This window comes from Dendrobates tinctorius, unplaced genomic scaffold (genome assembly GCF_039654945.1).
Source record: "Dendrobates tinctorius isolate UK_male_01 unplaced genomic scaffold, ASM3965494v1 ptg000038l, whole genome shotgun sequence".
NCBI lineage: Eukaryota > Metazoa > Chordata > Amphibia > Anura > Dendrobatidae > Dendrobates > Dendrobates tinctorius.
The window spans coordinates 12,122,266-12,136,983 of record NW_027361706.1 but is presented as its reverse complement, the minus strand read 5'-3'; the positions used below and the strand labels follow the sequence as shown (position 1 = coordinate 12,136,983).

At 43.8% G+C, this 14,718-nt stretch overlaps 1 protein-coding gene across 7 annotated transcripts in view; it reads right to left on the bottom strand.

Annotated features, from left to right (window-relative positions):
• Positions 1 to 14,718, bottom strand: part of PHF2 (PHD finger protein 2) — a 249,026-nt gene that overhangs the window by 77,494 nt on the left and 156,814 nt on the right. For all 7 annotated transcript variants that reach the window (XR_012231857.1, XM_073574213.1, XM_073574215.1 and 4 more), the window contains exons 2-3: positions 12,972 to 13,057; positions 4,127 to 4,241 (exon numbers count right to left, since the gene is read on the bottom strand). Coding sequence is in view for 6 of the 7 variants with exons in the window: in XM_073574213.1 (XP_073430314.1) it covers positions 4,127 to 4,241; positions 12,972 to 13,057 (201 nt within the window). In the remaining variant the exon portion in view is untranslated. The remainder of the gene's footprint in view (positions 1 to 4,126; positions 4,242 to 12,971; positions 13,058 to 14,718) is intronic.

Genomic DNA, 14,718 nt, shown 5'->3' with positions numbered 1-14,718 from the left:
GCAAATAGTGTAAAAAAAAGTAAAACAGTCACTGCCAAAAAGGTTACCTGAACATCGGTGGTGCCACCCACCCCAACGCGCGTTTCGGCGCTGTGCCTTCTAAAGGGAAGCAATAATGCATGAGTGATAATCACTGGAGTGAGGGTCCTACAACCGCTCCATTCATACAGAGAACTTTCAGTTTTCCTAATTGGGGGTGGTCTGAGCAACCCAATGACCAAATAGGTGATGAAAATTGATTATTTAACCGTCCCTTTAACCCTTTAAAAGGACTGAGTGCTTTTTCCTGTTTGCACTTTTGGTTGTTTTTTGGGTTTATTTTGTTCCTCCACTTCTTCGAAGAGCCTTCATTTTTTTTTTCGGGGGGGGGGGGGGCAGGATGAGTTGTAATTTTGAATGACACCGTTTGCATTACCATATAATATACTGAAAACTGGGGGAAGGGGCTGAAAAAAATTCCAAAGGGAGGTAAAAGGGTGAAAAACACTGAAATTTTGCAATGTTTTATGGGGTTTATTTTTACAGCATTCATCAAACAGGAAAAATTGACTTTGAAACATGACTTTCCAAATCAGAACGATTCTGGTGATTAAAAAAAAAAAAAAAAAAACACAGTCCCCCCTGAGTTTTTCATATGCCTATTTTTTTTTTTCAAGGATTAAATTTATATTTATATATTTATATTTAACCCCTTCATGACCAGAGCTTTTTTCAGTTTCGCGTTTTCATTTTTCGCTCCCCTCCTTCCTAGAGCTATAACTTTTTTATTTTTCCGTCAGTATGGCCATGTGAGGGCTTATTTTTTGTGGGACGAGTTGTACTTTTGAACGACTTTATTGGTTTTAGCATATCGTGTGCTCGAAATCGGGAAAAAAATTCCAAGTGCGGTGAAATTGCAAAAAAAAAAAAAAGTGCAATCCCACACTTTTTTTTTTTTTTTTACTAGGTTCACTAAATGCTAATCTTGACCCGCCATTATGATTCTCCAGGCCAACGAGTTCATAGACACCAAACATATCTAGGTTCTCTTTTATCTAAGTGGTGAAAAAAAATTCCAACGTTTGTTAAAAAAAAAAAAAATTGTGCCATGTTCAAAGACCTGTAGCGTCTCCATTTTTCGTGATCTCGGGTCGTGTGAGGGTGTATTTTTTGCGTGCCGAGCTGATGTTTTTATTGATACCATTTATGTGCAGATACGATCTTGTGATCGTCCATTATTGCAGTTTAATGCAATGTTGCAGCAAGCAAAAAACCTAATTCTGGTGTTTTGATTTTTTCTCGCTACGCCATTTAGCGATCAGGTAAAAAAAAAAATTTTTATTGATAGATCGGGCGATTCTGAATGCGGCGATACCAAATATGTGTAGGTTTGATTTTTTTGTATGGTTTTATTTTGAATGGGGCGAAAGGGGGGTGATTTATACTTTTATTTTTTTTAAATTTTTTTATTATTTTTAAAACTATTTTTCTTTAACTTTTGGCATGCTTCAATAGCCTCCATGGGAGGCTAGAAGCTGCCACAACTTGATAGGCTCTGCTACATACAGGCGATGCTCAGATCGCATATATGTAGCAGAAATACAGCATTGGTATGCGCGCCGACCACAGGGTGGCGCTCATAGCAATTCGGCATCAACAACTGATGGGGATCAGCGGTGCGCGTATTTTTGTCCCGATGGCCGGAACCGCGCGTTAAATGCCGCTGTCAGAGTTTGACAGCGGCATTTAACTAGCTAATAGACGAGGGTGGATCGCGATTCCACCCACGCCTATTGTGGGCACATGTCAGCTGTTCAAAATAGCTGACATGTCCCGGCTTTGATGCGATCTCACCGCCAAAGCCCTCATCAAAGCGGGAGTACTGCCATCGGACGTACTATCCTATCCGACGGCAGTAAGGGGTTAATATATATATATATATATATATATAAATAAAAAACACTGATCCACCAATGGGCCATTTTATGATGACAGGTGCCCTTTAATGGGTAAAGACCCACTGAACAATGAGGGTCCTGTCGTCCGATGCTTTGCAGTACGATACAGGCTGTACGTTAGTTACACTTCATATGGAAGGTTTTTACATAATCAAGAGGACAAGTGGAAAACGAGATCTTTTCCATTTCACCTGTTGATGTGAATTGACACCATTTTCAGATCCACTTCACATTTCACACCTTGTATAGAAATACTTCACCACAGATGAGAGATACCACTTCTTCCATAAAGGATTAGCGCTCAGACGGCCCTTATCAAGCTTTGTCTTTCCTTCCATGTCAGTAAAATGGATGAGGGATCCATCAAAATCTGACACAGGTGGGGGGAGGCTCCTGCTGCAGTCTTCAGTTATGTTCACATCTGTCCACGGAATTCCAAATCTCTGTTCTGTTATGTGACAATTGCCTCTTAAAAGAAGGGGGAGGACACAGACTCAATCTCTACTGCTACCTATTGGAAGCAGTAATCCCAAACGTCAATATCAACCCTTTAAAGGGCTTGGCCACATGACTAAAGTTCAGCTATTTACATATATAAAGTCTCAGAGGCATGGCCTATAAGTCTCCTTACGCCGACTTATTGCTCCCCACAAGGATTAAGCCACTAGACCCCCGTCAGGGGCATTTCACCCAACCAACGCAGATCTCCTGCTTTGCACTGATGAGAGGAAAAGACCCCAAAACAAATGTCTGAAAAATAGAGTGTTTGGCTTGTCTTCTTATCCTAAGAATCATGTAGCAAGTCCCTTTAAAGCCTCAATATTGAATTTTAGGATTGCTACCACAATGGGTGGCACTAGAGTTCCTTCCTCTCTGAAGAGGCTATTTGCATATTTAAATTTTCAGAGGAGCATTACATGGCCTATAAGTCTCCCTCTATCCATAGGGAGAATCCATAGGGAGAAACGCTCCTTCTTAGTCCCCCTGTTCTGTTATGTGAACACAAAAAATGGATTTGATTTTATTCCGTGTTTTCTCCAGACTTAGAGGGACAACAGAGGGATGTAAATCATCTAACAGCCCTAGAGATCCATCACTCTCCGTCCGTGCTACATTTCGACTTTAATTATACTGCTATTAGGCATTGAATGCGTATCTGTCACCAGATTTCACGATACAAGCTGCATAGGATTTTAAATATACCTGTTGAGGCTGCTGTACTTACTGTGAAAATCAAGACCAGAAAGGCTGCATAATCCGGATATTAAAATTAGCCTTTTTGTGAGTCCAGTTAGGTGCTAATTTTAATATTGGGCAGAAAAATCTTCAAAAAGAGATTGCCCAGGCATTCTGACATGGAACCTCAGAGTAAAGACACCAGCCTCTTCAGGTATATCAGATTTTTTTTAATTATGTATTCAGTTTGGCTTGTGACACGTCCTGGAAGGCAACACAACTGTGATATTTTTTGCTTTCTAGGGCTGAGCTCTGACTCTATAGATTGGCAGAGGAACCAATGTCTGCAATGAAGGTGGTCCGAGTACAGATCACGATTCACAGATCGGCCGCGGGTCTCCTGACCCGAATTCGACAGCATCATAAGCAGATATAATGCTGACAAGTTTGGGTCAGGGGACCCGCGACCAGTCTGTGCATCACAAGCCGTCCCGGCGGGGCCGCGATATATGGACATCTGAATTTGGCTTAAGGGTCCGACAACTGAGGTCACATCTAATCCAGAGGGTCAATGAGCTGCAGTGCTACATTTTTTTTCATTTTTGGTATTCTGCGGTACTACCAGCCACTCAACAGCGCAGGGAACTGCAAGACAGCCATCTCACCGTGCCCTCCCACCGCTTCATTCTCAGGATCGGTGGGGACCCCAGGGTTCAGACTCTCACCAATCTCCTATTTTAGTTTACTATGCTCGCTTCCGGACCACTGATCATCTGCAGCGGTTACGCAACACCCTCTCCGGATGTAGATGTCAGAGACCGGCGGGGGACGCAGTAGCAAGCGCAGAGGGAATGTGATGCTCGGGTCCAGGATTTATTTTTATTACCCCACCTGCTCCATTTTAATTAGGAGAACATCTTTAAAAGGAATAACTAGGAGAATAAAAAGAGTATTTTTCCTAAAACTATACCATCAAAGTAACATGGCTGCATATTAGGATTTCTGATCCTTACCTTGGGAAGGTTCGACTCCGGAGCTCCTTAATGAAGACCTGACTGCCATTTTGAACCGGTTTGACGTCTGTCGCCTGTCCCGTGTCGTGCTTGTGCCAATTTCTTTTCTTTTTTACTAGGAAAAACCGGAAACAGAAAATAAATAAATAAAGACCACGGATTAGTCTAAATCTGACACAGATTCCTGCTGAGGATGTGCAGTTTGCACAAGGACTAACGTCGCGCGACTGTCTGCAGCGGTGACTCGTGGTAGATCGTAAGTCACCTTTCTTCTTGGGAAAACAGGGAGGCAAAAAATGGCAATGTGATGCCGCATATGACGTCCTATTTTCTGTTTGTGCAGAATATTTCATACTATAATCCAATGCAGGAATAATTGCCTTTTCCCAAATCGAGTCACAGAACGTTAGAGGGAGCATTAAAATTATACGGAGAGTCATTAAATCTGAAGTGCGAAGTCAAAAAAGGGCAAATGCGGAAATTCTAATTAATCGAGCGCGTTACATGTGTCTGCAAATGTGGGGAACTCATTTCACTATGACATCCAAGGACAAGCATGCAACTAACAAGGGGGTTGTGGTTGGGGCGCTATCACGAGATTGTGCCAGCAACTATCTCTCCCATTCTCCAATACAACGCGTTTTCATCTGCTGCCCGATCCTCCTCTCCCCAGACGTCATTTGTTGGGGAGTGGTCAGGCAGTCCCCAATACACATCCGATGATCGGCAGGTTCGGCTGACGCTCATATAAAGTTTCTGGCAGACTTAATAGTTGACCACAGTGTGGTCCTCAGCTGTTGGACCCCAGCTGGCCGGCAGCGAAGCCCAAGTGCTGGTGCCAGAAGAGGGGATGGGAGCACTAAAAAGCCATTTGGCCACTTTGATCGGCCGTAAATGTATGATGGATGTGGATCCCGTCTTTGCCTCCTTCTCACCCCCTGACCCCAGGGCTAATTTTTAAGGTGGCAGCCACATCCATGCAGAGGATTAAAGAAGAGGTGGCTATTAGTGATGATGTTCGAGTCCCCGCGGCTGTTAGACAGCTACAACACATTCAGGGATTCCCTTGTGTTGCAGCTGTCTAACAGCCGCGGGGACTCAAACATATTTTTCGAGCACGCTGAAGACACTCGGTTAGCACCCAAGCGTGCTCAGATAACACCTTATCCCAGCACGTACGCTCATCACTAGTGGCTATAAAGGTGTCTGTGGTTCTCTCCATTCACTTCTATGGGAGTTGCAAAAACAGCCGAGCAAGAGTACTTGTTTGTCTCCAATAGAAGTGAGCAGAGAGAGCTGCACCCATGCACAGCCAAATGCAGCAGTCACCCTCATTTTGGGTATATCTCTGGAACCATCATCTAATAGACATTGATGATCTACCATAAGAATAAAAGGTAGGAATTCCCTTTCACAGAGGACCTGTCATCAGGCCAAAAGTGGACACTTTTTGCTCTTATTTTATTCCCGCCTTTTTTTTTTTTTAAACCCATCATTCCGTTCCAGACATATGGTTCTTTTTATCTAGTGCTAATATTAATGGTCTTTACACCTACATTACAGGCTCCTCTGGGGCGTGTCTTTAGGCTACTTTACATAATTACTGAGGCACACCCCTTTGGAAAGGAAAACCATAGCAATAAATAAAAAGTCCCATATCTCGGAAACCATATGGTGGATTTAAAAAAAAAGCAAAAAACGGCAAACTTAGAGGAGCTGTCAGAATAAAGCGAGAGTAAAAACAACGTAATTTGGACCTGGTGTCCGGTCTTCTATAAATGGCTGAAGAGACGCTGCAAAGAATATCTTCTCACTGCCTCAGTCCTGCAACGCTCCTGTGCTTTCCAGTAAAGTAACAGAAGTACCAGAAAGTTGTTATATGTGCATTAAAATGTGCTTTCTCCACTTATTCAGACATGTATTATATACCCCCAGTGGCAAACATTATGCCCCAAATACTACATGCATCCATGGTCGCAGCACCAGATTCTGCCGCTGTCTTTCTGGACGAACAGGGGCTGCGTCTACATCTCCCCCATCACCACCCCCGCCAAAAAAAAAACAAAAAAAAAAAACACTTTCTGGATTCTGTAAGCATTGACTGTGTCCATATACCTTAGAAAACTCATGGCAACAAATGGGTTAATCCTTACTTACCTTCAGAAGAAGCTTAGTACAAGGGTTCAAGTCTGCAGTCACTGTATGAGAGTCCAGACTTGTGAATCCTCAACCACGAGCGAAGTGCGCACCATCAGGAGTTTGTGGTGCCAGATTTTCACACTTCCGGCCGCATTCCGACTAGACGTGAACGGCCTTGCTAGGTTCACTTGCGCGTCTAGTCGGCATGTGGTCATAGGCATTGAAATCACATACTTGTGGTTACGCACCCGCCAACTCCAAGTACAGGGCAAATCCTAAGAGTGTGCACGAGTCTGCAATCGCGTAGAGTAACTGCAGACTTGGAACCCCAAGGCCTGGACAACCCATGTAAAGGACTCAAATTTCTTATGCTACCAAAATCCATAACAGGTTCCGTCTCGCATCCCAACCACTAGAGAAAATATGTCATACGCCTCTCCAGACAGAGTATCACAAAATCATATTTTTGTTTTTTTTATTTCTAAAGATAGTCATCTTACCCTACTAATATCAGTGTAGGCTGTTGTAGGTGAAAAATATCTTTGATAGCAAAAAAACAAACTCCAAAACATTACAAGTAGTATAAATCTTGGATGACAAAGAATTAATAATGCAGTTAAAAAAAAAAAAAAAGAGGAGTGGCTGTAACTTAACTCATATAATCAGCTGAACTGCAAATGCAAAGAGCTCCTCTATGCAAAGAGTCATTCCACTGTGAGAAAAATCCCACTTTGAGCTAAAATTGGGAAAAATGGTCCAAGGACCAAATTACAGCTAAAGTTGGGAAAAATGGTCCAAGGACCAAATTACAGCTAAAGTTGGGAAAAATGGTCCAAGGACCAAATTACAGCTAAAGTTGGGAAAAATTGTCCAAGGACCAAATTACAGCTAAAGTTGGGAAAAATGGTCCAAGGACCAAATTACAGCTAAAGTTGGGAAAAATGGTCCAAGGACCAAATTACAGCTAAGATTGGGAAAAATGGTCCAAGGACCAAATTACAAGCACAGAAGAGCGGGAAGGAATAAAGCACACCCATCATAAATCTCTTCTAGATGGTTTCTTGCTATCACTCGTACAGTAATGGGAATTCTAATATAAAAGGGCAATTCCCATCATGTCCATTCTTCATTGCAATGAGGATTAGGAGTGAGGCGAGGCTCCCGGATGTAGTTCTGGCATCTATTGTGCCTTTAAGGCATATTTTGTGGGTGTAGTCATAAATGAACATACTAGAACAACGTCATTGATGTAACACCCTAACAGTCATGATACAATGGTGTTCTGGAAAAGGCAGGATGAGAGGTTGTAAACTGAAATCAGAAAAATCCTTTTAAAAATAGTTAGAACAAAACCAACTATTATTCATCCTTCCCGGGTCCAATGCTGCCCCTACACCTCTGCCCCTTCGCTGCCCCTCCACCGCTGCCCCAGTCTCTATTTGTCTGCAGCGCTGACGTCTCATCAATAGCGCTGCAGCCAAACGCTGAGCTCAGCTGCTCTGCCTGAGTAGACGTCACGGGTCATGGAACTATGTTAATGTGACTGCAGATAAACAACAGAGACCGAGGCAGGAGACGAGACCCAGAGCTGGACCCAAGACCCAGCGATGGACCCGGGGAGGGCAAGTAATACTCAATTTTGCTATAACCACTGCAGCTTACAACCCACAGTTCTCCAAAAGGACCAACCCTTTAAGGGTTAGTGGATGAATGTGGGAGATCTTCCTACAATAACAGATCCTCCTATTACAGGTTCATTCACACAGCAAGGGGATCGTGAAATCAAGATAATCTTTCAGTCTAAACAGGCTGCCGATCTCTCGATGAATGTGGCGAAACACTAGTTCATCTGGTGAACTGATCATTGTTCTCGGCAGCACATCAACATATGTAAACAGGTCGACCTGCGCTGCCCAGAATAATGGCAGCCTACTGCAATGCCCTGCACATGGGGTAAGCGCCATAGCGAATCAGAAGAACTATGCTACATTTCCAATTGGAGGCATTTGCTAATATTATTATTTGGGATAGGATCTTGGAGATGGGACTACACCTTTAAGCGTGGTCTACCTTTCTAATTATTGATAGGCAGTCAATTAATGTCACTGGTCAGTTCTTCAAGGCTCTTTCTGATCCCTAACCATCCAGCTTCATTACATTAGCACCGGTGAACACTCCTATGCCGCCATTGTATCATGTCAGGTATTATACTTGCTTGGCTTTCACCTGTAAATTCACTTATGTATTATTCTAAAAGAGATTGCATGAAACACACATTCACAAACTCTAGGCAAGACAAGAGGGTAGCACGGAGAGTGACTGGTGGTCCTCTGGGGGGTAATCCATGGGTTATCCTCAAATAAAAAGTCACCAACAACGAGCACTATCACTGAAAAGTCGGCTACACATAATAATAAAAATTATGTTATTATACTGCTTGACAAGACGGATTTTAATATTGGGCAGAAAAATCTTCAAAAAGAGATTGCCCAGGCATTCTGACATGGAACCTCAGAGTAAAGACACCAGCCTCTTCAGGTATATCAGATCTTTTTAATTATGTATTCAGTTTGGCTTGTGACACGTCCTGGAAGGCAACACAACTGTGATATTTTCTGCTTTCTAGGGCTGAGCTCTGACTCTATAGATTGGCAGAGGAACCAATATCTGCAATGAAGGTGGTCCGAGTACAGATCACGATTCACAGATCGGCCGCGGGTCTCCTGATCCGAACTCGACAGCGTCATAAGCAGATATAATGGGGACCCGCGAGCAGTCTGTCCATCACAAGCCGTCCCGGAAGGAAACTACGAGACAAAGCAATGGCTTCATTACCGGCCCACCTACGCGTCAAATACCAGTGCCTAGGAATCATTATTTTTATCCAACCTTCTCCGGCAGCGACTGCGTCTTTTGCAAATTTCATATGATTTTTTAGGTTGTGAAAAAAAAAAAAAATAGCGGTAGCACATGCCCTTTATTTATGTGCCAGGTAAAAGAAATCTTTGCCCAGCGATAAGAGCCGATCGCCCAGAGGGTTCCAGTTACTGGGAAAAAGATAATCATCGGATCAACAGGATCATTGACGTTAGATAAAGGGGTGCACAAACCCTTTAAAGAGACTTAACAGCAGGATGTTATGGAACCGGAGGAGCTGAACAGGCTGATAAATATTCTTTATGGGAAATGTTTCTGTATAACTTATATTTTAATCATTGAAATCCCTGGTATTTGTACGCATGCGAGTCCAGAGGGCGGTCCTGCTACATCATAGAGAGAGAGCTGTAAATCACTAGTAGCACCGCCCACTGGACTCCCATACATACAGTCACATGGATTTAAATTAATAAAATATATGATATACTGAATCTTTTCCAATCCAACCTATATATTATTCCGCTCAGCTTTTCCGTCTCTATACTGGGCTGTCCACAGATCGGACTGCAAGTACAATGTGATAGGTTCCCTTTAAGGTGTCAAATTTGTGAACAACCCTTTAAAAGGGGTTTTCTGAAACTTTTATTTTACTATCATATCCTTGAGATAATATTAGATGAATGGGGGTCAATGGGGTCTCTGACTTCTGGAATCCACCACTAATTAGCCAATTGAAGGGGTCACTTCGCTCTTTGGCAAGCAGTGTGACTCTGATTGTTTTCTAGGTACGGCTCTGTATATTTTGTAGCGGTTGTTGGTTGTCTGATATTGCATTACATTGTACAATGTACAGCGCAAAACCTAGAAAACAAATGATGAAAGTGCACACAAAAATACTTTAAAAAAAAGACAATCAACATTGAAGTCTTAGAAAAACCTTAAAACAGAATTGTAATATTCTATATGAGCTTACAAAAATTCTAGACCACAAAATGAATGGGCGCCATTCAATGCGCCATGATGCCATTAATGTGTCAAGAGACCTCTGAGGCCATTGATTGGCTGCAGTGTTCTCGTGTCAGTAACTTGTAAATAAAGACTGGGGGCAACAAGTTTGGATTTCTGGGGCAAAGAAGAGTTCGGTTTCTTTTTTTGTTTTTAATACTTGGAGAGCCCCTTTCCATTCTTTATGTCTGACAATGACATGCATGATGAGAGTATCGGTTGAACACGAGCACATAACAATTGCGCCTGTGCCTAAGAGATGGAGGCAGGCGGCGTCCTTGGACTATGGGAGAACTTGCTGGATTGTCATTACAAGTATAAAAGGGAATAATAAGGAAAGAAAGCAATCTGAAGGCAGCGAAGGATACATATAACCGCTCGACACAATACAGTGAGAGGTTCTCCATCGCTGTCGCCGACCTTGCAGACAATGGAAATGACAAGAATTGGCTGGCTGCAGTAATAGATCCAGCGCGCGTCGGGGGGGGCAATTTATTAATTTTTTTTTTTTCGTTTGCAGACATTCCGAGTGCTGGTATCCACTTACTACTTTCAATGAAACATACCAATTATGGGGCCAGACGTGACAATTCAACAATTCAAGGTCGAAATGTACAGCGCAGGAGATTACTACTATCACAAGATTTAGGAGTTTCCAAAAGTTTGCGTTAGTAGAACACAAATATAATTTATCACAGCCGAAAAGATCCAGTGGGACAATATTATTTATTATATCTTGGGTGACATTTTTTTTTCCTTTTTAATCTTGGATTAAATTTAATTAAGTATCTTTTTAATATTGACCTTGGATTGTTTCTGGTATTTAATTTATCGCTCCAATAGACCTAAAATAAAAAATAAAGCAACTTTTTAAGTGGTCTTGATTAAAAAAAACGCCCTACTGTTTTGTGTCTACAGCTCCTATGCAAACCTATGCATCTCCATGATAGATCATGCATGTAGTGGCAAATCGGTCCTAGATTGGACCGCAATGCATGGACTGGCTGCCGCTCTGCAGCACATAGTGCAGCTTAGGTGTAGCAGTAAGTCGGGAAAGGCGTATGGCTGCCCGATCAGACTTAGGCTCAGGCGGACATCCAGAATAGCTGCAGGTCTCCTGACTCTAGCATGACCTTCTTTTCTACGAAGCCGTCACACTAGAGTTGGGAGACCAGCGGCCAGTCCGTGCATTTGCAGTCCGTGCTCAGATCGATGTTCATGGACGTCTGCCTGAGTCCTCCCATATTTTTCGGATTATAAGACGCACCGGACGATAAGACGCACCACAAATTTTCAGAAGGAATGTAAGGAAAAAAAAATTGTGTGTCAAATGGGAGTCCGGATTACAGTCCGAATTCAGCTAACAGGGAAGGGGGGGGGGGGGGGGGAACGCCAACACTGGTGGAATGGGATCACAGAGGGTGTTCGGTGGTCCGGTGATGATCTGACTCCCATCCCAGACTGGTGTGTCAGTGCTCAGTGGTGCTGGGGCTCCACCGACATCTTGTGAAAGCCCAGCAGTGCAGCATCCATTGCTGCAATGAGATGGCCTCTGGGAAAATGGCTACTGGAGGCGGCGCATGCACAGATTGAGATCTCAATTTGCACATGCGCCACCTCCGGCGGCCATTTTCCTGGAGGCTACGAGCTCTCACAAGATGTTGGTGGAGCCCCCGCGTCACCAAGCCTGGCAGCGTTGGACAACAGAACACCCATCTTCCCAGCCCAGGGCCGGTAGAATCGCCCAACTCCTGCTGCCGTCACACTCCTAGTAAATATATTCCGACTATAAGAGGCACCTCCATTTCCCCAAAAATTGTTTTGGAAAAAAAGGGCATCTTATAGTCCGACAAATACGATAAGTCTGATGGTGCAGCCATACTCCCTCCCATCTGACCATTTCTTACCACTGCATCTAGAATACACTATGTGTTGGATAAGGCGATCCATACCCTTCAGTTACCGCCATCCGTTACACTACTCCTGTCTTTGCCATTGGGTCAATGGGTCGACATAAGATCAGTTGAAGGGATCGTCCCAAATTAGTTATCACATACCCACAATACAGGTGCTAACTTGCCGACGATGGGGAGGGAGGTGTTACACCAAATGGACCTCCAATAATCCAGACAATTTGGATCTGAAGTGCCCGCGTAATAGAATGATAGCCTGGCATAAGCCCCCCATGCTACAGTCATTGGCTATAAGACTGCTCCCGAGTAAAATGTATATGGCCTTAACGACAGAAGTCAGGGAAAGAAAGGTTAGGCATGTTGGATTTCAACAGCAGTAAGCTGGCATCCGATTCGTCTGGCAGCAGCAAGTCACCCTCTCCCCATTAAGAACCCATGTTTGAGTGATAAATCCTGCACAAATTTGAATAAATTCGCCCATCTCTAATCACTACTGCATAATTATTACTAGACTAAAAGGGGAAGTCTCAGGATACATCAATCGTGGAGGCTGGTGGGAGGCCAGGAGTTAAGAATACATTATTTTCATCATCGATGCAAATACAGGGAGCATATAACACTCCCGTTGGTCCGAGTCATACCCCTGTTCCTCGTCAGTGCCGGAAAGCATCAGTGCTAGTCATACAGTAAGCCAGAAGAAGGAACCTGTGCACACATCAGTAGTGGTGTAGTCAAAGTAAAGTCCTCTTTTATATGGATGGGAGGTAAGGAAGCAAAGTGAGGGGGTCCCGACGTGAATGGGAGGTGACCGTGCAGGTGCCGCTACCTCTTCCGTCACAGTGGTCACCGCCCTCTCTACAAATCACATGTTACTTAATACCTGGCAGACGTTAGATGTGACGAGTACTCACATGTAGACTTCCCGTGGGTCTTTTCACAATTTGGACAGTGGTAGATATCAATATCAGGAGCTTCATCTTCTTCTACGTCAACACAGCTGCAAAATAAGAAATCAGAGTCAATCTCCTGACTAGTGTCATCGACGTCAAGGTCTGACAAGGTCATTCATCCTCTGACCGAAAGTTATTTTGAGAGTCTAAAATTTAAAAAAAAAAAACCAGCGCCACAACTCTCCACAGGTCGGGTGTGGCATTGCAGCCCAGCCTCAATAACTTCAATGGAGCCGAGCGGTAACACCAAACGCAGCCCACAGACCGGTGTTGAGCCGTTTCTGATAAAGCTCAGCCACGGTTTTCTTACCCCTTTAAGTTTTCAGGTTACGGTCAATGGATTTGAGAGTCTTGTATGAGTTTTATTCAGTAAATACACTTTTTACTGCCATTTTTAAAGGGATTGTCTCATTATGACATCCCCCAGGCATGTGTCCTTTTGAGATATATGGACAACATAGTAAATATGCCCCAACACATTACCAATATTAGCAGGACCAGCCGACCATCCGTGTATAGGGATGTCCCGAACCATTCCCCTAATGATAGATGTTGGTGAAAAGATTAGGATTGGGCATATTGGATTTAAACATGCCCTATTTTGGGGGGCTCACAGATGCGCTACTTAAAATAACTGGCATTTGCTTATTCCGCCCTCTCTTTGAGAGTGGGGAGAGATGGCTGTCGACCAAACGAGCATTCGGCTGACAGCTTTCTAAGTCTGAGTTCGCATATCCGACATTCACGATCTGAATACGGACCACAATGCCCTGACCGACGGCGGGTCTCCTGATCTGAACTCATCAGCCACATATATGCCTAGAAAACATGGCTATGATCATGGCCACTCAGGACATCGCATTGGACCATGGATGTTGGACATAAAAAATCAGCCTAAGGTGAATGAATGGTCAACTTAAAGGGAACCTGTCACCTTAGAAAATGCCATCAACCTGCAAATATCGGGGTTAATGTGCAGTTAAACAGCACTATAATGTTGCCTAACCACAGTACTGAAAGTGCAGTTACCAGAGAAAAAAATAAAGCTACTTCCTCCAAAGGGCCGCCGGCTTTCAGTCATAGAGGTGCTCCGGCTTTCAGTCATGGGGTCATGCTTTGAGTGGGCAGTCATCGCTCTATATTATGTGTGCAGGCTATAACCACATCCTGCCATTTAGACTGATGGCTCGCTCTACATAGTGAGCGGTGACAGTAGTCGCTCTGTGCATGACCCTATGACTGAAAGCCGGTGGCTCCTGGGAGGAAGCAACTTCATTTTCTCCCTTCATTTTCTCCCTGTAGTTGCACTTTCAGTACAGCAGTCGGGCACCTTCCTAATGCCATTCACCTGCAGATATATAGCGTTTTCCCAGGTGACAGATTCCTTTTAAACATTCTCCACATCAGGAAGCAGAACTTAGAGCTGTGGCTCTCGCCGCCTATGTGTTACATGGATATCCATCGATCTGTGAAGCATAAGATGGCACTTATGATCAGAGAGGTCTTCCTCTGCTGCTGCAGGCTCGGCACAGGTAATTTGCTCTTTTTTTTCCTCCTTTCAGAGAACCTGCGCACGTTTGTGCATCTTTTCCCACGGTGCTTCCAGGGGTGAGTTAATCAGAGATCAGTACAGTAAATGAACTCCCGACGAGGACTTAATAGACAAGGCAACGCAATGCCGGGAGGGAGGCAGGCGCAGAAAATCAGA